The sequence below is a fragment of the Dissoconium aciculare genome (assembly GCF_010015565.1).
Source record: "Dissoconium aciculare CBS 342.82 unplaced genomic scaffold K489scaffold_21, whole genome shotgun sequence".
Lineage (NCBI taxonomy): Eukaryota > Fungi > Ascomycota > Dothideomycetes > Mycosphaerellales > Dissoconiaceae > Dissoconium > Dissoconium aciculare.
This window is the reverse complement of record NW_022984971.1, coordinates 188973-211625: the sequence shown is the minus strand read 5'-3', so window position 1 is coordinate 211625 and position 22653 is coordinate 188973. Positions and strand designations below refer to the sequence as shown.

The window sequence follows — 22653 nt, the reverse complement described above, 5'->3', positions numbered from 1 at the left end:
GACAATCTTGTTCCCAAAGGAATCCATTCTCTGTCGAGGCATGAGGGAGAAGACCAAGTCGTGGATCAGATACAGCAACGAGTGCTCAGCTGTACAGTCAATATCTGCGGCTTGTACATAGGAGATCTCATCACACGCAAGCTACAGCAATGCTCAAAGTCTGTCTCTTTGCTCTCGTCTTCTCTTAGTGTACCGTTCATCTAGAGAGTCGTTAGGGATGATTGCCGGACATCTCTTCTTGCATCGTTGTGTTGTGACCCCTACGAGGACTGTCGGCAACCGGATGTACGAACTACCTATCTGAATGTCCGGCTTTGTAGACCACGGTGGTTTCAGAGCCTCCGATGTGGACAAGTGTGCTTGGCTGGATTACGGAGGCGCATAACATGGTTCTTCGAAGTTCTCAGCCGCGAGCATGACTCAGCAATAGGGATTTGAAAACGAGATCATGAACGTCGACGGCGGCAGCGCTCGGGATCGCGCAGTCTCGGTCTGATTGAAACAAGATCGAGTGCAGCTGTAGATATACATACAAACGACCCATCGGGACCGATAAAGGTGCAGAAAGATCTATGTTGCGCCCATACGAAGCGATCGACAGGTGAGGTCGGATTTCGCACAATGACGGAATCGATGACAGCGTTGGCGAGATGAAACCAATTTGCACACTGAGCGGTCGATAGGAAGCTAGCATGTCAATTCGCAGTCTCGATATCTTGGAGCGAGTTGATTCAGGTACTGCGAAATATTATGGCTGAAAGTGTTCAATGCTGGCTCGTTACGCAGGGTGGCTCGTAACGCCGGGAGGGACGTTACAAGCCTTGGAAATCACAATTGACACGCTGACAAGCATCGAAAACAAGCGAAGACATGTGTGGTACTTTCGCCGAGTGCAGATTATGCTCCTCGGACATGATATTGCATGGAGCACTTTCGTAAAGCGCAAACCGCTCATTTCGTACATACATAGATCTATGACGGCATGTGGAGTGGAATGCGCCTGCGTCGCCGCGAATTTCCTACTTGATGGTGTGACCTGGGTATACGGGAACTTCCACCTTCCGAGCAGTACTTCGTCGACGACCGACATGCAAGTCATGGTTCATATCGATCATTTTCAACCGACCAGACGGCCCTGTAGTCAGACCTAACGCCACGCCAAGCCCATGCAAAATTGTACTGTAGAAAGAATGCAGATAGATCGTCTACTCGTCATCCTCGTCGTCGTCGTCCTCGGCCTCGATAGTAGTCTGGGCGATACGGTCCAAATCACGCTGGCCGGACTGGGTGATACGACGGCCACCCTTCTCCTCGTCGTGCTCGAGAACACCGATCTTCTCCAGGGCCTGAACGATCTTTCGGTCGACAGATCCGGAAGCATCGACGTGGTGGGAGGGACGGGAGCCACGGTTCTTGACACCACCGTGGACCTTGCGCAGACGGCCGACACCGACAGTCTTGCGGACGTAGATGTGACGGGCGACAGCAGCGGCGCGGATGTAGAACCTGATGGAGCCGATAAGCACTTCGCCCGCGATGATACAACAGATGCATCTGATCACAACTTACCAGTCCTGTGATTGCGGAGGAAGCTCGTTGGCTTGCGAGGTCTTGACAGTGTCGGACCAACCTGTAGACTTTGTGTCAGCATATTTGCAGACACCGCAGTCCCCCGTTCCACACGGGATTCAGGTTTCTCTTTCTCTTTTCATGGTATTCACGGACCTGGAATCGGAAGCTTTCCCTGTCGCTTCAAGAAGGCGGCGTAGGCCTCGATGAACTTGTCGGCGGGGACATCGCGAACGGAAACACCAGTCATTTTGGCGGTAGTGTTGGAGACTTTGGCGGAGAAGGTGGTGGTGAGAGGGTGCAGATGTGTTCGTCGTGGCTCGAATCCTCACATCGACCGATATTGAGGATCCTCAATTGAGCTTTTGTGCGCCAAGAATTTCACATATCCAAAAATGGTTAAGCGCAAAGACCAACCTCGTGGGATCAGTCTTGCCTGAGGCAGAAAGTTTCCGCCCTACTCTCTGAGGCTGTCAAGGCTCATGAAGACCAGACGTGGAGGAGGTCGAACATGCCCATGTAATTGAAGCCACCTGGGCATTGGGTGAATCTGTCGTTTTGGCTGGAACTCCTCTTGAGTGGAGAGTACTAACGTAGAACTTGATGTTGAGGCACGCCTGGTCGAATATTCGCGCTGTCATTGTGATTCGAGATGGCATTCGCTCATCTACAGTAAAAGGGTTCTCACAAGATCCAATTACTCTCCACGACTTGCCATTGTCCCACATCGGTATTCATAACGCTGTTGGCGGACATGTAGCTCCGTGAGCGCCTTACATTACTGCGGCTTCTAGCGATTCGGCTCTCGAGCTCGACTGAAATGAGTTATATAAATCAAGCAAATCATTTGGAGAAGTGCGATACCGTGAAATCGATTTGTATGGACACCAGGATCCATAATTCAACCAGCACCTTGGCAGCTTCGTGTTTCTGGTGATCAAAAGTTTGGTTGAGCGCGACCGGCACTTTGCCGCACAGCGATCGAGACAAATCTTGACGTTCCCTGCTTTTTGGTTCGCAGAACGTCCTGAACGTTGCAATCTCGCATCATCATTTCCATTACCGCAACATGTGCAGAATTTAACGACTTCCTCTTGTCTCACTGCCCTGCATGAGACCAGTCCGCGAGGGACTCCTGCCTGCGGGGTTGATAGACGACATGTGGAAAGTTCAAAGAACATGCGGATGCTCTACATCTCGCATGGCGAGCTGAACTTCGCGACGGCTATCTTACGGGAGAGCAAACAAGCTCTGAGTTCTTCTGTCTGTTGGAGATGTTGTCTAGGCGCCGGCAGTCTCTGCTCGGCAACACAAAGCAGACCCATGGAACTGTCGGCCGGGCCTGTGGAAATGTCAGCGCGCCACGTTCACGACAGATCGATTTCCCAATTTATGCCCGAGGACTTTGCATGGCACCATGACTTTGCCCAGATTCAAGCTCATTCTCCGATGGAGACCCGTCGGTTATACGGATATATCGACCGCCATTGGAATCACTACGGCACATCTTCAGAACGGTAGAGTCCGATAGCCAAGATCGATTGCCCTCCCAACATCCTTGGGTCTTGCGGAGCCAGGTACTTGATCAGAAGAGTCTGTCATACCATGCCTGCTGCCAAGGCGACCTTGGGGGCTGCCTACTATAGGATGTCATTTCATGATCATTTTTATGGAGGCTGGATTGGCCATGCTCACGTGGAGACGGACGTTCTGCCCATCATCGGGCGGGCTGATATAGGCGATCTGTTAGCCCTTCAAGTCCCTACTCGGCGTTGCATCCGCTCATTTGGTTGCGTAGCCATCACCAAGATGAATGGCTGGTGACGGATGAATTGCTCGACGGCTTAGCATCGTGCACTTCCTTCGCTACACTGGCATGACTACATAAAGATACAAGATCCTACTGATCATAACTTTCCTGCACACTCAAGCCCTCGAGCATCAAGCCCTGTGGCACAACACTCCTTCTTGTTTCTTCGTTCTTTTATTTATAATTGATACCCCATTGATTGCAGTTAGAAGGCACTTCATTCATTCAGACCTTCTCTTCCGCTTTCAAGCATGGCCAAGCTGAGCAAAGCCGTCGGCGCCCTTCTTTTGGCCGGTTGTGCTGCTGCCAGTCTGCCGCCTCTCTGCGGTGAATGTAAGTCCATCTTGACATGCTTGGAAAGCCGAAATTGACAATTGGGACCAGACACCAAAAACCTAACCGGGACAACCTCCTACCTCCCCAACTTCTTGACCAACAACCCTCTACCCAATGGCTATCCTTGGGGTACTTGGCAAGCCAACGATACTGATGCCTACAATCGATGGCCCGAGACGGGCGTGAAGCGTCACTACGACTTTACCCTCACGCAGACCCCATGTGCACCAGACGGCATTTCGCTGATGTGCTACACCATCAACGGTCAAGTCCCCGGTCCACTCATTGAAGCGAATTGGGGTGATTGGATCGAAGTCACTATCACGAATAACCTTCCCGACGAGGGTACCGCTTTGCATTGGCACGGTTTCCAGCACAAGGGCCATCAGTGGATGGACGGTGTGCCTGGTGTTTCACAGTGTCCGATCGCGCCTGGAAAGTCTTTCACTTATCTGTTCCAAGCACAGCTCTATGGATCAAGCTGGTATCACAGTCACTACGATGCTCAATCTGCAAACGGAGCATTTGGTCCTTTGGTCGTCTACGGTCCCAATCATGCTGAATATGATGAAGACATCGGCCCGGTCATTTTGTCGGACTGGGTTCACAAACCTTACCAAGAGCTGGTCCAGACATTGATGGCACCATTCCCGGACATGCGCATCCCGCCTTCAAACAATAATTTGATCAACGGCATGAATCCTTACGGCAATGCCGAGGGCTCCATCGCCAAATATCAATTCAAATCTGGAAAATCGTACCGACTTCGTCTCATCAACGCAGCATGTATGGCGACTCAGAAGTTCACGATCGACGGGCATTTCTTCAAGGTCATTGCAAACGACTTTGTACCGATCGAGCCGTACGTGACGGATCACATCACTCTTGCGGTCGGACAGCGAAGCGATGTGATTGTCGAAGCATGGATGAAGCCTGGCTCATCTGTATGGATGCGGTCATGGATCGCGCCATGCTCCCAACGGATCGGACAGGTCGAAGCCAAGGCCGCCATCTACTACGATGAAGCCGATCACTCCATCTTTCCAACCTCAGCAGCAGGACCCAACGCGTACAACACGTTCTGCGGAAATGACGACTTGGCACTCACCTTACCAGCATACCCAATCGCACCTCCACCTCCCAGCGTGCAATCCATCATCCCCATCACAGCCCAGACAAACGGCACCCATCTCCTCTGGTACATAGCCGGTCGAACCTTCCGCACCAACTACAACGACCCAGATCTCCTCGAAGCCAAACTCGGCCACCTCGACTTCCCCTACATTGAAAATGTCCACAACTACGGCACCAACACCTCTATCATCTTCGTCGTGCAAAACACTGGTCCCATGCCTCACCCGATGCACCTCCACGGCCACAACATGTTCGTGCTCGCGTCAGGAAAATGCCTCGACAACCGCACGGCCACCGCCTTCCCTGGCGAAGACGGCAGCGACGTTAACCGCGCCTCTTTCGAATTCTTCGCGGAGAAATTCACCGAGGCGCCTAACGCCGACGAATCGACCTTCCAGTCCTGCTGGGACGGTCATATCACCAACCCACAGAATCCGCAACGCCGTGACGTCCAACAGGTCCTCCCCGGCGAATACCTCGTCGTGCAGTGGAACCAGGACAACCCCGGTGTCTGGCCTTTCCACTGTCACATGACTTGGCATGCGGCGTCCGGTTTCGTCATGAGTATCCTCGAACGACCTGAGGATATTATGCGCATGGAGATTCCGAGTGTTATGGCGCAGACATGTCGTGATTGGGCAGAGTGGACAGGAGGGAATGTTGTGAAGCAGATTGATGATGGGTTGTGAAGGATGACCACGAGCGAGAGAAGGAGAGAGTCTGTTTGGTTCGCGCGCCTGATTTCACATTCTTACTTGCAAGCGGAGGGAAGGCTAGGGTTGATCCCTGCTGGTGGACATTTTGTCGCTTTGCGATTTTTACTTTACTTATTCCCAGATCTGTTACATAGACATTTTCATAACTAGATAGATAGTTTGCCTCCGACGAGATGTCGGGGGTCGAGATGATGTAGTCCTGCAGGTCAGGAAGCAGCATCGTTAATTCTTAATGCAAAATGATTTTCCATCGGATCAAATATCCCACATCTCAAATGAAGAGTCAGTGCACAGCTGCACAAGAGTTCCTTGCGATAGGTATTTGTTGACAACTTTTTCATCGGTTCGCTGCTGATCATCATCAGAATCTGTCGGCCGGGCAGTCACTGGCAGTATAGAGTCCGGCACCAAACAGCCGAGCCGGTGGACACCGAACCCGAGAGCCTGCAGAAGAGAAGAAGGTCATTCACCAGCATTTCTAGCACACAGAATGAGAGTCTCCCTGGCGTGCCTGGCCCCAGATTCTGCCCCACGAAAACCCCGGGCCTAAGAAATCGGCGGACTGTGAATTACGTTCGCCCTTTTTGGCTTTCGCCGCAACTCTCTCCAAATCGCCCTGCAAAAAGTGCGGAGTGGGATGCAAAGTTTGTATGAGATGAGGGTCTCAAGTCCGCGCTTTCAGCGCCAACGGCTTTACCCCGTCCAATCCGGCCTCGGTAAGTTGATGCTGATTCATCGGATTCAGCCTCGATCCATAGTAAGATGAGACGATTACCTATGCATTTCACGTGTTGGCGGCGGTGGTGGTCCCCTGCTACGGCAACAAACTAGACAAACCTCGGCCGAAAGCCAAATCTGCACTGCAGGGCGGCTGTAAACTCACTCGCAGACTCGTCGCGGTCGTGTTTGCGCCGCTCGAAATACTTCTCCTCATGTTGCTGTAGTGTTATTTTTACTTTGCGTGCGGCTGGTGCTTAAGCTCTTCTTCGACCTTTGTTTCGGTGTGCGTGGTCTACATCTTTGCCTTCTTTCTCTCTCTTGCTTCTAGCATTACACATCTCGAAACACCCCGCCAACGCCATCATGAGTGCTTCTATCACACGGGCCGAAGTGGCCAAGGTGAGAACGACCGACATACGCACAGTGGCGATCATTACTTCCAATACTAATTGAATTGCCCCGTCACAGCACAACACCGAGGAAGATCTCTGGATCATCGTTGACCACAAAGTCTACGACCTCAGCGAATTCGTCGACGCCCACCCCGGAGGTTCCGTCGTCCTCACTCAAGTCGCCGGCCAGGACGCCACCGAAGCCTTCTACAACCTCCACCGCAATGAGGTCCTCACCAACTACAAGAGTCTGCACATTGGCACTATCGAAGGCGAGAAACCCGAGGTCATCGAGCACAAGGCCGGCGACCTGAGCACCGTGCCCTACGGCGAACCGCTCTGGCTCACCAAACAATACTACTCGCCCTACTTCACCGACAGCCACCGCACCTACCAGCGTGCAGTGCGCGAGTTCGTCGAGACCCACATCCTCCCCGAGGCGCGCGCCGCCGAGCGCGATGGCACCCACATCAGCCAGGAACTCATCGACAAGATGGCCGCCAACAACTTCCTCGCCTGCCGTCTCGGCCCGGGCAAGCACATGGCCGGCCGCACCCTGCTGGGCGGAATCAAGGGCGAGGACTTCGACTACTTCCACGACATGATCACCAGCCAGGAGATCGCGCGCTGCAACTCGCGTGGTTTCCAGGACGGCAACCTCGCCGGAATGGCCATCGGTCTGACCGCAGTGCACGCCTGGTGCGAGAACACGGAGCTCCGCGAGCGCATCTCCAAGGAAGTTCTTTCCGGAAAGAAGAAGATCTGCTTGGCCGTCACCGAGGCCTTTGCTGGTTCCGACGTCGCTGGCCTGCGGACAACGGCGGAGTTGAGCAAGGACGGCTCGCACTACATCGTCAACGGTACCAAGAAGTGGATCACCAATGGCGTCTTCTGCGATTACTTCGTGGTGGCGTGTAAGAGCGAGAAGGGCTACACCGTGCTTTTGGTCGAGCGCGATGAGAACGTCGACACCAAGCCCATCAAGACTTCATACTCCCCTGCCGCCGGTACCACCTACATCGAGTTCAACAATGTCAAGGTTCCCAAGGCACACCTCCTCGGTCCCGAGCACAAGGGTTTCCAGGTCGTCATGTCCAACTTCAACCACGTAAGTCTCTTTCCAATCACCTTCCCGCAACTACCCTCGTCAGATCGCTTTTATTCCGGAAAGAAAACAGAAGACTGACAATATTCCCAGGAACGATGGATGATGGCCGGCATGGTCGCCCGCTGGTCCCGCACCGCCCTGGAGGAATGTCTAAAATGGGCCCACCAACGCATCGTCTTCAGCAAACCGCTCATCAACCAACCCGTCATCCGCGCCAAAATCGCCCGCATGATCACCCTCGTCGAAGCCAACCAAGCCTGGCTGGAATCCGTCACGTACCAAATGACCAAGATGAGCTACGCCGAGCAATCCAAACACCTGGGCGGCACCATCGCCCTCCTCAAGAACTACTCCACCCGTTGCGCGTATGAGGTTGCGGATGACGCGACGAACATTTTCGGAGGACGGGGTATTACCCAGACCGGCATGGGTTGGGTTGTGGAGAACTTCAACCGTACGAATAAATTCGATGCCATCCTTGGTGGTACGGAGGAGATTCTTGCGGACCTTGGTGTCAGGCAGGCGATGAGGTCGATGCCGAACGCGAAGCTGTAGAACTTTTGAATCGCTTTGCATTGGCTGCCTTCTTTGATGTCTTGATGGGGATAAATGATATACAGTCCATACATGTTGTTTTAAATTTCCCTCCACGTCCTCCCTCCCGCAGCGGAAAATAATCAAGAACCGAGTGGCGAGATTTCAAAGGCCGCCCGTTCTTCGGAATGAAGAAATAATCTGATGTGAGGGAAAAAGTGAAGAAACCAACCGTATGTCTGCACTTTCGATGTTATTTTCAAAAATAGTGGTTCGAGGCAATCAGCCCATCAAATTGAAGGGCTGATCTCCATCAATTTACAGGTGGTCAGGGGCGAAAAGTTAGTGACTGGAGCGGGCCAGCCCGGGCGGGTGGGACAGATAGGCGACTTTCCAGCTTTTTCGCCAATTGTTCCATCATGCGATATCCCGCATCTCGAAATTTTGATTTATGCCTATCGATTTGCTGGGAGGAAGAAGTCTTGATCACGTTTTCGTCTCAGATCCTACTCTGGGCGTCGCTGAAGTCTCGAAACCACCTTGCCGCAAAAGGGACGGGAATGAAATGCAAATGGCGGACAGCTTGTCCGTGAATTTTGTTCATCTCACGACGCCGATGCATAGGATCGGTTGCGAATTGATCGAGGATTCCTCTTTATACTCGAAGCCCAACTCATGAATGTACTCGGAGATACTCACATGGAGCAGGAGATCGCTAAGTCGATACCGGACGAAATGACAGCCTATCTCAATCCATCATCGGGAACAGTAGATTGGGCTTTCGTCTGCCGGTTGCGTGTATGGTAACAAGACACAGCATCCCATTGGGTGCTACGTATTCACCACCGAGCCGTCACGATTTGCACACAATCAGACTTTACCAGGATCTAGCATTGCCTCAAGAATGAAATATTTCCATTGGTAGGCTGAGGCGCTTGCAAATGTACAGCAGACAGAGTATGGCCTGCAGTGCCGATGCCGATCATTCGAGGCGTGCCGCAAATACCAAGACACTAATGTTACGATCACACCGTCTTCCAAGAGCAGACTCTCTGGTGTTACGTTCACAGGATCGCGAAATGACGTCGATCGACGATTTGACTGTGCCGTATTCGAAAGATTCGGTCATCCTGCGCGAAGCTGAAAGTGATATAATGGCTTCGAATCCGTCACTGTTGAAGGTCTGGGTTGCGATCCTTTTCTTCCGGTCAAGCAATTCAAACGATATTCGAAGCAGTCTCCTCCCTTTAAACATAACATTAGTCCTGCAATCATGAAGTTCCACGCTGTGTCGTCGCTTTTGGTTCTACTCTTGTAGCAGCAAGGCGCGCTTGCAATCGATCCAGATGCCTCCGTCTCCCCAGACGGATCTTTTGGGTAATTATATCCTTGGGATATGCACTGCAGCTGCGACTGACCTCTGGAAAGGAACAATCTTACCATAGGTTTCCACGGATTGAGCTCCAACTGTGCAGATGGCGCCGGCTTGCCCGCATCATCCATCTCCCTGACCACTCCAAGCTACAACGTCGACAAAGTCTGCTTCAACATCGACGACCTGTTCAGCCAAGGCAATAACAGTGGCTGGAAACATGAGCCGAACAACATCAACATTCCTCCTCAATACTGGGGCGTCAACTACACCCTGATCAACCGCGAGCTCTACCAGCGTGGTTTCAACTACACCGGCGTTTGGATCAAGTCCACCAACATCACCGACAAGGGGGCCGGCGCAGGCCAGAACAGCGGCCGGGCCGTGAGAGTGTACGAAGGCCGCGATTGCGACGACACCAAACTCTACTACCAACTCACCTGCCAGACCCAGGTCGGCGGACAGTGCCGCAGTGCCCAAAAGTCCTTCCAGAGCTTCTCCCTGGACGATGCCTACCCCTTCATTCAGGCCACGGGTAAATGTGAAAGCTTCGCCGCTTTCAACAACGCAGCCTCTTCCCTCTACGGCGGAGCATCCTTCGCCGTCGCCGGAACGACCGTCCTTGCCGCTCTCTGGATGTTCTTCTAGATAGAAACATTCCACTCTTGAGGGAACCCGAAGGTGTTCAGATTTGTCCGCGGCTGTGCGAATTCAGTCCCTACTCAATGGGAATGAGAACGTGATGATTGACATGGTCTTTTTTATCTGCACCACTCTCATCATTGCTTCGTCATCTTCGATCTTGTCTATGCACTCTACACGCTATCCTGCTTATCAGGTCGCACAGCACGCAGTAGATAGAAGATCAAGCAATTCCTCCACACGACCCAGAAAATTTCATGTACATTATCTTGAACCCAACGCGAGCTTCGGCGAGAAATGCATCCTGTCAACATCCACAGCCATCAAGGTGCAGGCACGTACGATCATCGTACAGGGAGACCTCATCTACCACGATCGTGGGATGTATGTGATTCGCACCAGAGCTTACACGTTGGAATTATCCGGCAGAAGAACGTGTAGCGGCGTTTTAACCTTCGCTATGAGGCGCTTCGGTGGCGCATTTAAGCGTTTGGCACGACGCAGCTTCGCAAGCTCACAGGCGAAAATAAATGCGACACTGTGAAACAACAAGTCGTTACTTCATAATTTCAAAAAAGCATCATGAGATTGAATCGAAATATCATGTTGGCGATTGCCACGAATCGCGAGATGCGCACATCCCCACCCACTCACCCATACACTCACTCACACACACACACACCTTGTAACAAATGAATGGTTATTCTGCATGGCTGTGAAGCTTGCAGGAAGCTTGCCTGCCATTCGCGCCTGCAGTGACGCTACTGTGCCGCGTCCATAGCAATAGCGTCGTCGATTCCATGCGCCAAGTGCCCATCCTTGTATTATATGTAGGCACAGCCTGCCTGCCGATCTGGCGACGGAGCTATTTTGTTCGTTTTGGACTCCACTACGTTGTTGTTGTTGGCAGACACAGCTCGTACCGCGTTGTTCCATGCGCCAGACGTGTACTCATTTGTTGTTCGTTGGCGCCCTTCGAAGCCGGGCTGCTGTGAAAACTGCGCTTCTGCGATGAGGGAGATCACAGAACTCTTCCCGGGACCGACTCATCACCGAAACAAGAGCATCACAGGGCAAATTCCTCGTTTCCCTCATCCGCTCTCTCTCTAGCCCAGCACGTTTAACGCGCGCGAGCCAAATCGGTGGTCGATATTGATTGTGATCTGAATTTAGGGATGTGGTGTGGAAACACATGCCATGCGGTGATTCGATCAAATCAAACCCGTGCCTCACACGCGCGTTTGCTTGGCAGAGCTGGCAGGCCTCTCTTGGCAGACGCAAGAGTCGCGGGAGATTTGAAAACGGGATGTTTTCCGTGCATGGCTTAGACGGACGCGTGTGAAAGGTCGCAGTGGGATCACACGCTCCCTCTGGTCTCGATAGGGGTGAGATGGATATGTGAATAGGTTGCAAGCAGGTGCACGGTCAGGTTGCAACCCAATTTTATGCAGGATCATCTCGGTCCTGTAGCAATCAATGTGATGCCGCTACATCTTCTAGTATACTTCGCAAGGGACGGCAAATTGTCACTCTTGTTTGTCATCACGATTTCTCCTCTGATCGTGTTTTGAGAAGCGTGTTGTTGCTTCAAGCTTAATTGAAGTCATGAAGGGTACCGCGGCGGAAATTGCTCCGACAGAGGAACAATGACGTAATAGGTGGCTGTCCACCTCCCAGACCTGTACATTTTCCTATGAGTTGGACAACAATTGTATGAGTACAAGTAAGAGCCTCGCAGGATATTCAATGATGCGCAAAGTTCTAGGGTAAGCATACCCAGGCGCAATGGAACGAATGAAGCCTCGTGAGTCTGCGATATTGTCGATCGTGACCATAGCTCGCCCGCCGTCTACATCTGTTCATGATCGCCGCACAGCCACGGTCTCCTGTAGATCCGACCCAGGCTGTGCAAAGGATTAAACGTCCAAGTGTACCCGGGGACTGAAGCGAAAGAGTGATGATCACCTGTACGTTGAATCCGGACAGGAGCGTCGTGCAATATCCGTCCAACGACAAGCGCGAGACCAAGCCTTGACATCATCGTGCCAATGCTGGTGGCTTGAAATCATCCCGTGCTGAGGTCGTCGCATATAATACCATCACCACCGGAGCGAACGATTGCTCGCAACGCGAAAACCTTTCGATTACGAACAACATCGCATCGCTGCGCAAATCCGAGAATGGCCTCCACAACAGCCGACACCGACGACACCTCCGACGTGGAGACCTCCTGGCAGCCTCCCGCCGGAATCCACCCAAGCGTCAACCTTCCCCTCGCCTTCAAGATCTACTACCGCAAAGCACGCCTCACGCATTTCGAATTCTACATCGGCCACCAAAAGGGCCAAGTATTACACGCGATCTCCGGCGGATGGGAACATCTGCTGCACTCGAAGATCGGACTGCATTCGGGACCCGAGACCGACTCCCCTCTCCTCGGCAGCGCCGTCATCAGGAGCAAATCCGTCGAGATCACCCTCCCCTCATCCGGCGACACCACCCACAAGATGGAGACCACCCGGACCCACTTCCGCACGCAATCCGCCAACGGCTCCTTCGACCTGCTCGTCCCGGGGATCCCGGCGCCGGAGCATTTCGAATGGGTGGATTCGCGGGGCCCGGAGGTGCAGAGCCTGGGGAACCGGGACAAGACGGGCTGGGTGCTGCTGCGGATCGGCCACGGGGCGGAGTTGGGCGAGCCGGTGGCGGCGTACGCGTATGATCCGTGGAGCTGGAAGCTTTCGGGGCATTTTGCATTTTTCAACAGTGGAAGGACGGAGGCGTTGGGAGGGGAATTCGTGGTCTTGGCGGTGCTGTCGGCGTTGAGTCTGGGGCAGAAGAAGAGGGTGCAGTATTCGGGGACGAATCCGGTTTTTATCAGGGATTGAATAGGGAGGAGTGAGTTTTCGAAGTGTGTATCTATGGTGATTGGTTGATTTCATGTGCGGAGGAAGTATGAGATTCCTGGTATTGTTTGTTTTTTGACTTTCTTAACTTTGTTTGTTTAGTCGGTTGCTGGTGGAGGCTGAATGTTGAGTTTGGACTGACATCGAAGCGAAAGTTGACGAGACACCTATCGCAAGTTTTGTCGAGGGCCGTGGACGGATAACCTTGCACACGTCGAAGGATCACCGCCAACCTAGGTATTATGGAAACCAGCTGTCAAGCCAGAGCGATGGGAAACGACCCTGGAGAGGCAAGACTCTATGTACACCTCTATAACATCAACGCGATAAGCCTTCCATCATGCGCGGGAAAACCTGCTTGGCTCGTGCAGTATTCGCAGTGACAGCGCCGTGAAACAACAAAAATCGGGGTGAGTGGGCCAGCAGTGACGAAGTGACAAGTGGGTAGCGAACGATCACAAAGTGCCGGGTGTCCCTGGAAGTGGGTCCAGGAAGGAACACACTCCTTCCTGCGATGACGATGGTCGCAATAGTCTGGAGCCTCATTATTACTGTGCCTCTCACTCTCGGAAGATTCCTTCGCGTACGCGCCCACACACCCGAACGATCGGACGAACCACTGTGCTGTGCTGTGCCGCTCAAGTCCGAACCGCGCTTACCCTGGCGATGGCATAACACACCTGGGCAGTCACCTAGGTATCCAAGGTTTCCATCGCGCGCCTGGCGGGAAGTGTATCGAGCCGTTCCTTCTCCCTTGCGGACCCTGTTCTGTTCTGCCCGGGCCGGCCGCGTGCAAGAAAAAACGTGCGCCGCCGATCTCTTTCCATCGGTTGACGTGGGGACTATGATGAATGGATGTCCTTTTTCGTAGACCGCCATGTGTTCCTCGCTTCTATCATGTCACCCTGGCTAGGGTCAGTTTTCGTTACTCGGCAGAAAAGTATGTCGGAAAGGCTGGTATATTGTAATACAGTGTGGTTGTTCTCGTAGGTGACCGTCGTGCGGACGAAAGGAGCGAGTTACACCCACATACTGCGAGGGACAATTCCTCGAGGAAGTACGACAGATGCCCGATACTTCCACCAATCAATATTACTATCATTGTTACTTCGTCATCAATAATGAAGGATACATGCCTGTTCGACGCAAAGCCATCATCCTGCCGAGTTTCTGTCGTGTCAACGCACGATTCATGGTCGTCGTCGAGAAATCGTCGAGAGTAGATTCCCTCTGTATCGGGCTGATTGGTCGCGAGGTCGGGCTGAATTGACCGCATCCAGAAAGGCGGACAGGCAGAGGGATCGTCGCTTCCAGCCCGCCCGCCCGCTCATCGTTCTACACGAACACATCCACACGCGGTGACCGAGAAAGGCTATAATAACACCCACAGAAGGACGGCCGGGGCGAACATGCTCTGCATATCCCTCCTGCAAGACATCTTCCTCTCCTCACCCGACAAGCGACAGCAGAAACGCACGACAACAGCGGCTGCATATCTGACACCGGTCGAAGGGTGCGCACGCGATCTCATCAGACAGCCATCTCCAATCTCAGAAGGCGGACGATCGGATAAAGTGCAGCACTCCCTCCAGCTAGTGTACCAGAAAACGGAGCAGGCTTGTTGTTTTACTGGCAGACTTGCATTTTGCGTCGTCTCAGATCTGGTTCCAGAGTATCGCCGACAGATAGCCTCCTGCTGGTCTTTGGTCAAGACGCCGATACATAGCCGCGACGTATTGATTGACTACGCGCGTGATTCGGGAAATCCATTACTTCATCCCCCTCGCTAGCAGGTTGCGAGGTAGCCCTCACCGCTCATCAGTCGGGCACCACATCAGCACCATATCAGCACGACAAGTCCCACGACGAACTCTGCGATAAAGACTTGGATAGATTCAAATCGAGGACAAACAATTCCACAAAATTTGCGACACGCATCTCGACATCCCCAAAATCCACAGAAACACATACACACCCACGCTTTCCTCGTGGATCATTCCTCCCCATCCACGAACTCCGCTTGAGCTGCAACAGGACGTCATCCGTTTTCCCACCACGGCGACGGGCAACCCCACCGGATCACCACCGTGCAGCGCGCTTGCGGACGTGTGTGCTGGTCCGTCCGTCCCACTCGCAAAGGCCAGCGCCGACCACGCCCACGCCCACGCCTCCAGGTCCGCCGCCGAATTGCAGCTCGTTTAGAAAGCCAGACAGGGCAGAGAGCAGGGCAGACGGGAGAACCATTTTCATGCCAACGTGGCTGTGCCTACGGGTGATACAGTACAGTAGATCACACCACAGGAGGTCTCTCTTCTTCTGGCAGTGTCGTCATCTGAGCGAGAGTGGTTGCATTTAGAGAATCGGCCGCCTCCTCACCTGATTGCACCTCCTCCGATTTGTTTGAGAAACTCTGGAAATTTGGTTCATACTTATACTGTGTGTGGGCTGGTAACGTGAGCAGTTCTCGCGCCCAAGGCTGGTGGTTCTGCTTGCCCTCGAATCTTTCTGTTTTATTTACCCCAGGCTCAGTCGCGCATCATCAGCCCGCCCACGCAGCACACCGGCCGGTTCCCAACTGTCGCCGCTTATTATTGTTTGAAGCCTGCTGCTTGCTGCTGCGCCTCGCCAACGGGTTTCGGTCAGGCCGCCCTCTGCCATCGGTCTCTGTCACAACGAACGCACACCCCGACACCAACATATTCCATTCATACCATACAGCAGCAGAGGATAACCCCGCCACGTTCTCAATTCTACCGCCGGATTCCCCATCATGGCCGACTTTGTCGAGCTGGGCGCCGAAGCGGTCAACCATCTCACCGACAAGCATTTCGACAAAGGATATGATGTCTATCGGAAATACGTCAACGGCGAAAAGATCGAAAGCGTTGTCACGCCGTACGACCGCGAAAGGGAGAGAAAGCGTCGAGACTCCGAGACCGCCGCCCGATCTAACCACAAAGACCCGGAAAAGCGCAGCTCACCACCACGCGCATCATCGCAAGCGGGAGGAAGCAGCCGGGAAGTGAGGTCATCTGCCGCCACGGGTGCTGCTGCTGCTGCTGCTCCACCACCGCCGCCTGCAACAAGTGGCGGCTTGCCCGAGTCTCACCACCACACTGCCCCCTCCATCACCAACATTGCGGCACAGTCGACATCTTCGCGCCGAAAACAACGCAACCAACTCCCCAGCCCCGAACGCGATACTTTCCAATCTACTGCTATTCCTATCGCCGCTGTTGGAGCCGCCGCCGCCGCCGCCGGTGCATATACATATAACAACAACAGCAACAACCCCACCCGACGCGACCGCGGATTCGAACGTGAAAGCAGCATCTCCGACCAAGTGCTACGAGAATACGAACGCGAAGTCGACGACCCGACCCGTCGCGCCGAGAAAGTCCTCTCGCCCAGCCAACTGAACAAGATCCCTCGCTCATCGACGACGACGAACAAATCCATCGGAGGGAGCTACCGTCGCGACAGCGCCATGACTTCCCGTTACGCTGACGACTACCGCGAGGCCGGCTCACAATACGCCGGCAGCCAACGACCCCGCTCACAACCTCCCCGCAGCCGTTATGACGACGACGGCGATAGCGACTACGATGAGAAATCCGGTCGTCGTTCTCGCGGCACCGGCCGTGGGTATGACGACCGCGACTACGACCGCGTGATTGAGGAGACGGAACGTTATCGGGGTCCGGTAGGTGCAGGACCACTTGTGGTGCGTGTTCGCCTCCAACTTCTTTCCCTCTTTCGTTACTTCGCGCATCATCATCGAATAACATTCCCGTTCCGTCACACCATTTCGCTAACTTCACCCACCCATACAGCCCTTCGCCCGCCGCGAAAGCGAAAGCCGCTACGACGACGACCGCACCTACACCAAAGGCGCGCCCACCACCACCGTCACCCAATACCGCGACGGCGGCGGCAACGACCGCGACCGCGACACCTACCTCACCCGCCGCACCTCCCGGCGGGGCCGCGACTCGGACTACGACAGCCGCAGCCGCTCTCGCTCGCGCAGCAACCAAGGGGGCCCGCGCTGGAAGGAGAAACTCGAGGACACCTTCGACACGTCGGCGCAAGGGCTGGGCGTGGGCCTCGCCGGCGCGGTCATCGGCGGCCTGGCGGGGCGCGAGTTCGGCGGCAAGAACGGCGGCAAGAACGCCCAGCGCGACATGGCGATCGGCGCCCTCATCGGCGGCCTCGGCGCCAACATCGCCACCAACCAGTACCGCGAGTGGAGGGAGAAGAAGGAGGACGAGAAATACGAGAGGGGCAGCGGCCATCGCGAGGAGCGGTGGGAGGTCGGCCGGAGTCGGAGCAACGTGAGGTGAGGACGATGTGCATCGAGCGAGGATCTCGCGGTTCGGGGAATATTTGGATGATGATGATTGTGATGATGATCTCGAGATGAGATCGGGGAATGTAAACTTTTTTTTCAAAACCCTTTGCAATGATGGATGATGAATGATGATGATGATGATATATACAACTTCCCCTGCTCTTTTCTCTCTTTCTTTCTCTCTTTCTTTTCTTCTTTTTTTGCTTCTGGAAACTACGGATCCCTTCACCGTCTCTCATCCTTGTCCCTGTCTGAGGTGGAATAGCATACTACTGAGAAACCGACGAGAGCGGAGGAGGCAGGAAGGGGGCTCCAACGACACATCTATCCGGCCCACGGAATCCTCCCCTCATTTCCCTCCCTGATCTACTTCTAAGGTTGTCATCCATCCCGGGAATGGAGATCGGCGGGGGGTTCTCTCAGACATGATACATCGAAGTCTGATTTTTCGTCGACGATGGGGTTTCGATGATTTTGGTGGCTACGAACTGTCCTCCTTGTACTACGTGATACCATCCGTGGAATTCCTTTCCTTCCTACTCTGTTGTTGTTAGTCCTCGGACGTCGAAGCATCTATAGGTGTTTATTTCCATCTTGTTGATGAGAAATTCCAGGCGCTACCCTTCTCCTTCTTTTTCTTCTCCTCCTGTCTCTCTTCCTCCTTGACCGCCTTGCCTTCTTCTTCCACCGAATCTCGCGCAAAACCATCAGTGACAACTCATAGGTTTTCTTCGTCTGGATTTCTTCTGTCGTCATCTCATGGATATATACCTAGGTACTTCGCCGTCTTTTCTTTTTCTTTTCTTTTCTTCCTTTTCTCTTTTGCTCGCGTCCTGGCGTTTACTAGACTCCCCACCTTTCTCATTGTCACAGTATGAGACTATTGTTGTTGTTGTTTTACCCGGTTTTGGGAAATCTACCCAGGACATCCGATCCCGTTTCGCGAGTTAGCACGGAGGAGAAGAGAAGAGGAAACGATCCAAATCTATGTGGAGAGACATGGCTTTCCAGCGTGAGGAATTTTTCTGCGTGGTGCATCCGACATTCAATTGGGTTTTCTCCCGATTTTTTCTCGTATATGTACATGACATGACATTCCGTCCCATCGATCGTGAGATTTCGGCCATCAAATCCCCATCAATTTCCCCATCAATTTGGGCCGAGTTGGAGGAAGACCCTCGAAATGGGCCCCCCGCCAAGTCATTCCTCCCTCTACTTTATCTCCTCGATTCCGTGCCCCAGCCCTGTGGACAGTCTAGTCTGCCGGATCAACTGGGACCCTGATGAGATCCCGGCGAACATGACCATCGATGTTGTTCTGTAGAATGTAGAGGACAATTGCGACACACACTCACAGTGAGAGAGGTAGAGGGCTACACATACGGTCCTGTATGATCTTGCTTCCTGGGTGCATCCAGGTAGACGACGGATGGATCACTGAGTCGCCAGATGCCAAGGAGAGGATGGAAGGATACAAGGCGCATGATCAGCCTGCGTGATAGATATCCAGCAGCTGCCTCAGGCGTCACGTGCCCGGCTGGGCGAACTTGCATCCCTCGCCTCGAGTGTACCTAATACCTAGCCTGGCCTAGCGACCGAACGAGCCGACGGGGGAATGACTAGACCACCTTCCGCCGCGCGCGTGCCTGTCTGGTCACTCAATCATCACTTCATCGCCCGGACTGAGACATCACCTCAAGCCGGCGGCCTCTCTGCTGCAGCTGCCCACATCACCTTTGGTCTCTCTTTTTCGAACTATATACATTCTCTAAACCTGATACTTACATCTTCCTGGAAGACGTCCCATTTCATACATCCACAATTTCATCCATTCGTTCACAACCCGCCCTAATTGAAAACATCAGCCCTTAACCTAGAACAATCGTCTTCCCCTGGTGAAACGGGGGAGAGAGAAAGGGAGACAGAGACAGAGAAGGAAACACCCCGTCAGACGGCAGCAATGTCCTCGCGCGAACCGGAACCGCTCCTCCACCGCCCTCCCTCGCAAAACTCCGCCGACACCCAACATGGCCTCGAAGAGGAAGATGCCCTCCTCACCGGCCACCGCACCGGCAAACAAGCCGACACAGACGGCACCAGTCCCCGCCGGAAATGGCGCGAGATAGGGTTCTTCGTCTGGGCGCTCCTCGCTACGATCGTGGTCGTCGTGCTCGCCGTCGTCCTCCAGCAGCAGGTCTCGCGGGTAGGCGGAGATCCGGATGATGGGAACAACAACGGCGGGAAGGAGGGAGGGAAAATCACGGGGAAGAGGAATCTCATCTTTATGGTCTCGGACGGGATGGGACCTACGAGTCTGGCCCTCACCCGGAGCTGGAGACAGTATACCGAGGGTCTTCCCTGGGGCGCGGAGACGCTCGTCCTCGATCGCCATCTCATCGGACAGAGCCGCACGCGGAGTTCGAGCTCGTTGGTGACGGACTCGGCCGCCGGCGCGACGGCGTTCTCGTGTGGAATCAAATCCTACAACGGGGCGATTTCGGTCTTGCCGGATCACGGCCCTTGTGGGAGTGTCATGGAGGCGGCGAAGCGGATGGGTTATACGACTGGATTGGTGGTCACGACGCGCATCACCGATGCGACTCCCGCGGTGTTCGTCAGCCATGTGCGGACGCGCAGCATGGAGGACGAGATTGCGCTGCAGTTGATCGGGGAGACTCATCCGCTGGGGAGGATGGTGGATTTGGTGCTCGGTGGAGGGCGATGTCATTTCCTCGGCAATGAGACGCTGGGGAGCTGCCGTGCTGATGATGTCGATGTTGTGGAGACGGCGAAGAATTCAGGTTGGAATTATATCGATAACCGGGACGATTTCGACAATCTCGGCACGGATGCGGTGTTGCCTCTCCTCGGCCTGTTCGCCGGTGGTGATGTGCCCTACGAGATCGACCGTCGCTTCCAGGAAGAGGAATACCCGTCCCTCGAACAAATGACCCGCACCGCGCTGAAACTCCTCGAATCCGCCACGCAAGACTCGGAACAGGGTTTCTTCGTGATGATCGAAGGCTCACGGATCGACCACGCCGGCCACGCCAACGACCCGGCCGCCCAGGTGCACGAAGTCCTCGCCTACGACCGCGCCATGTCCGTGGTCCTCGACTTCATCGAATCCACCGACGTCCCCACCCTGATGGTCAGCACGTCCGACCACGAGACGGGCGGCCTGGCCACCGCCCGCCAACTCCACACCACCTACCCGGAATACCTCTGGTACCCGAGCGTGCTCGCCAACGCGACGCACTCGGCCTCCTACACGGCGCACGCCTACCACGACTACCTCATCTCCCACCAGTCCACTTCTTCCTCCTCCCCCGAGGAAGAAACCTCCTCCGCCGCCAAAGACAAGAAGCTCACCTCCTACCTGAAATCCCTCCTCGCCACCTCCCTCGGCATCACCGACCCCTCCTCCTCCGAGCTCACCGCCCTCATCACCGACCCGGACTACGCGGCCTACAGCCTCGCGGAGATGATCTCGCGGCGGGCCCAGCTGGGCTGGTCGACGCACGGCCACAGCGGCGCCGACGTCAACATCTACACGTCGGACCCCTCCCTCGCCGGCCCCAGCCTCAGCGGCAACCGCGAGAACACCGACGTCGGCGCCTTCCTGCGGTCCTTCCTCGACCTGGACGCCGAGGTCGAGAAGGTCACGCGCGAGCTCCGGCGCCACGCGGCTTCCCTGGGCGCCGTCAGCGAAGAGGCCTTCCTGGGCCCGGTCCCGCCTGGCGCCGAGCGTCTGGACGGCCAGGACCACTTCGAGCATTACACCGGCGACCATAAGATGCACCGTCGCGGCGTGGTCGAGCCCGGGGCGTGTTCGTGCGGCTTGTAGTATAACTGCTGTTGTTGTTGTGCCTGGTGAGACCTTTGAGGTTCCCACCCCGACCTTTCTTTACAATTTGTTGTCAGGGTTTAATATCATCATGATCCTTTATTCCTTTTGAAGCGCGGTTCCAAGGTCGGTGGGCGGTGACGATGACCGATCAATAGAGAGAGAGAGAGAGACCAACTGGAATTGAACGGGCCCAGATCCCCAAACGAATGAAAATCAAAATAAAACCGGGGAGACAATCCGAACTCGTTTTGAAATCGTCGTCGTCATCGTCGTCCTCGAATACCGCAGAGAATCAAAATAATATTGACAAACAACCCCAGATGGGAGAAAAATCCCGACCGGATTCCGAAGTTTCGAGCCCCCCCCCCCCCCGGCCCCCGGAAATACTGTAGACAAAAAACTGAAGAAACGTCACGGAAGAACCGCTGGCCAATATCCAATACCCAACAATAACTAATCAGCCCGAGGAGAGAGAGAGAGAGAGAGAGATTTCCAACTTTTTGGTTCTCTTTCTTTCTCTCTTTCTTTCTTTCTTTCGGTCTTTCATACGTACATGTATACGTATATACATACATATACGTACGAATGGAGCCGTCGGTGGTCCGATCGCCGCCGGCGTCAATCAAACTCAGTTCGAGGCAAGTCATGTCAATCCAATCCAGTCTAATTCGAATCCATTCCATCCTCGGGTGGATTCTCTCGGGTTGATTTTCTCGGTTGGATTGTCTCCATTTGGTTTTCTCGGCTCGACTACTCAGTCCGAGCAGAACAGAGCAGAGCAGAGCGAGGGAAACGGCAACCGCAGCAGCGCCAAGAACAAGCACCGGAGAGAGAACGAGAAAAAACCCCGGGAAAAGACGAGGAGAGAAAATCAAAGGGCGAAAAAATAAACATTTCAGATTAGGAAGAAGAAAAAAACACATCGTCGTCGTATTCTCATTCGTCGTGGCGTGGCGTGGCGTGCCCGTCCGCTCGTATCCTCTCCACTCATCCTCGTTCTTTCCCCCCTTCCTGTCTGATGCTTTCCTTTCCTTTCCGCGTCCCCGCCCCGCCTCGCCTTCCTTTTCGCACATTTCTTCGTAGCCCCCCATGACGTCTCGTTCGTTTCATTCCAGCTCAGCTCAGCTCGGTCCTGCGGCCATCGGCGTGGCGGCCGTGGTCTGCGTCAAGCGAGTCTCCGCTCGGATCGATTTTCGAGAGGGGAAGAGGGGTG

At 54.2% G+C, this 22653-nt stretch overlaps 10 protein-coding genes across 10 annotated transcripts; 7 read left to right on the top strand and 3 right to left on the bottom strand.

Moving 5' to 3' along the window:
* Positions 1-563: 563 nt before the first annotated feature.
* Positions 564-1210, top strand: K489DRAFT_131256 (uncharacterized protein). The gene has a single exon (XM_033599046.1). The coding sequence runs from the start codon at positions 768-770 to the stop codon at positions 1149-1151; it is 384 nt and encodes a 127-aa protein (XP_033455259.1). The 5' UTR covers positions 564-767; the 3' UTR covers positions 1152-1210.
* K489DRAFT_346888 (ribosomal protein S19e) lies at positions 918-1819 on the bottom strand (the record flags this gene model as incomplete). Its single annotated transcript, XM_033602343.1, has 3 exons — positions 918-1506; positions 1570-1630; positions 1726-1819. 3 exons carry the CDS (start codon positions 1817-1819, stop codon positions 1206-1208), a joined length of 456 nt encoding a protein of 151 aa, XP_033455258.1. The 3' UTR covers positions 918-1205.
* A 1811-nt stretch (positions 1820-3630) lies between these two features.
* Positions 3631-5538, top strand: K489DRAFT_374551 (multicopper oxidase; the record flags this gene model as incomplete). Its single annotated transcript, XM_033603539.1, has 2 exons — positions 3631-3712; positions 3764-5538. 2 exons carry the CDS (start codon positions 3631-3633, stop codon positions 5536-5538), a joined length of 1857 nt encoding a protein of 618 aa, XP_033455257.1.
* Positions 5539-6390: 852 nt separating this feature from the next.
* K489DRAFT_385188 (acyl-CoA dehydrogenase NM domain-like protein) lies at positions 6391-8612 on the top strand. Its single transcript, XM_033606033.1, has 3 exons — positions 6391-6684; positions 6754-7785; positions 7876-8612. The coding sequence occupies exons 1-3, from the start codon at positions 6649-6651 to the stop codon at positions 8338-8340; spliced, it is 1533 nt and encodes a 510-aa protein (XP_033455256.1). The 5' UTR covers positions 6391-6648; the 3' UTR covers positions 8341-8612.
* Positions 8613-9260: 648 nt separating this feature from the next.
* On the top strand, positions 9261-10796 carry K489DRAFT_405257 (uncharacterized protein; the record flags this gene model as incomplete). Its single annotated transcript, XM_033607153.1, has 3 exons — positions 9261-9500; positions 9641-9696; positions 9748-10796. The coding sequence occupies 3 exons, from the start codon at positions 9261-9263 to the stop codon at positions 10337-10339; spliced, it is 888 nt and encodes a 295-aa protein (XP_033455255.1). The 3' UTR covers positions 10340-10796.
* Positions 10797-12212: 1416 nt separating this feature from the next.
* On the top strand, positions 12213-13592 carry K489DRAFT_385185 (uncharacterized protein). The gene has a single exon (XM_033606032.1). It carries the CDS (start codon positions 12514-12516, stop codon positions 13219-13221), a length of 708 nt encoding a protein of 235 aa, XP_033455254.1. The 5' UTR covers positions 12213-12513; the 3' UTR covers positions 13222-13592.
* Positions 13390-14413, bottom strand: K489DRAFT_131021 (uncharacterized protein). Its single transcript, XM_033599045.1, has 2 exons — positions 14376-14413; positions 13390-14315 (listed from the first exon to the last, which is right to left on the bottom strand). The coding sequence occupies exon 2, from the start codon at positions 14116-14118 to the stop codon at positions 13558-13560; it is 561 nt and encodes a 186-aa protein (XP_033455253.1). The 5' UTR covers positions 14119-14315; positions 14376-14413; the 3' UTR covers positions 13390-13557.
* Positions 14414-15627: 1214 nt separating this feature from the next.
* Positions 15628-17912, top strand: K489DRAFT_131018 (uncharacterized protein). The gene has a single exon (XM_033599044.1). It carries the CDS (start codon positions 16010-16012, stop codon positions 17660-17662), a length of 1653 nt encoding a protein of 550 aa, XP_033455252.1. The 5' UTR covers positions 15628-16009; the 3' UTR covers positions 17663-17912.
* A 1344-nt stretch (positions 17913-19256) lies between these two features.
* Positions 19257-21687, top strand: K489DRAFT_385183 (alkaline phosphatase-like protein). The gene has a single exon (XM_033606031.1). The coding sequence runs from the start codon at positions 19551-19553 to the stop codon at positions 21435-21437; it is 1887 nt and encodes a 628-aa protein (XP_033455251.1). The 5' UTR covers positions 19257-19550; the 3' UTR covers positions 21438-21687.
* On the bottom strand, positions 21571-22627 carry K489DRAFT_130926 (uncharacterized protein). Its single transcript, XM_033599042.1, has one exon. The coding sequence runs from the start codon at positions 22529-22531 to the stop codon at positions 21704-21706; it is 828 nt and encodes a 275-aa protein (XP_033455250.1). The 5' UTR covers positions 22532-22627; the 3' UTR covers positions 21571-21703.
* Positions 22628-22653: the final 26 nt, after the last annotated feature.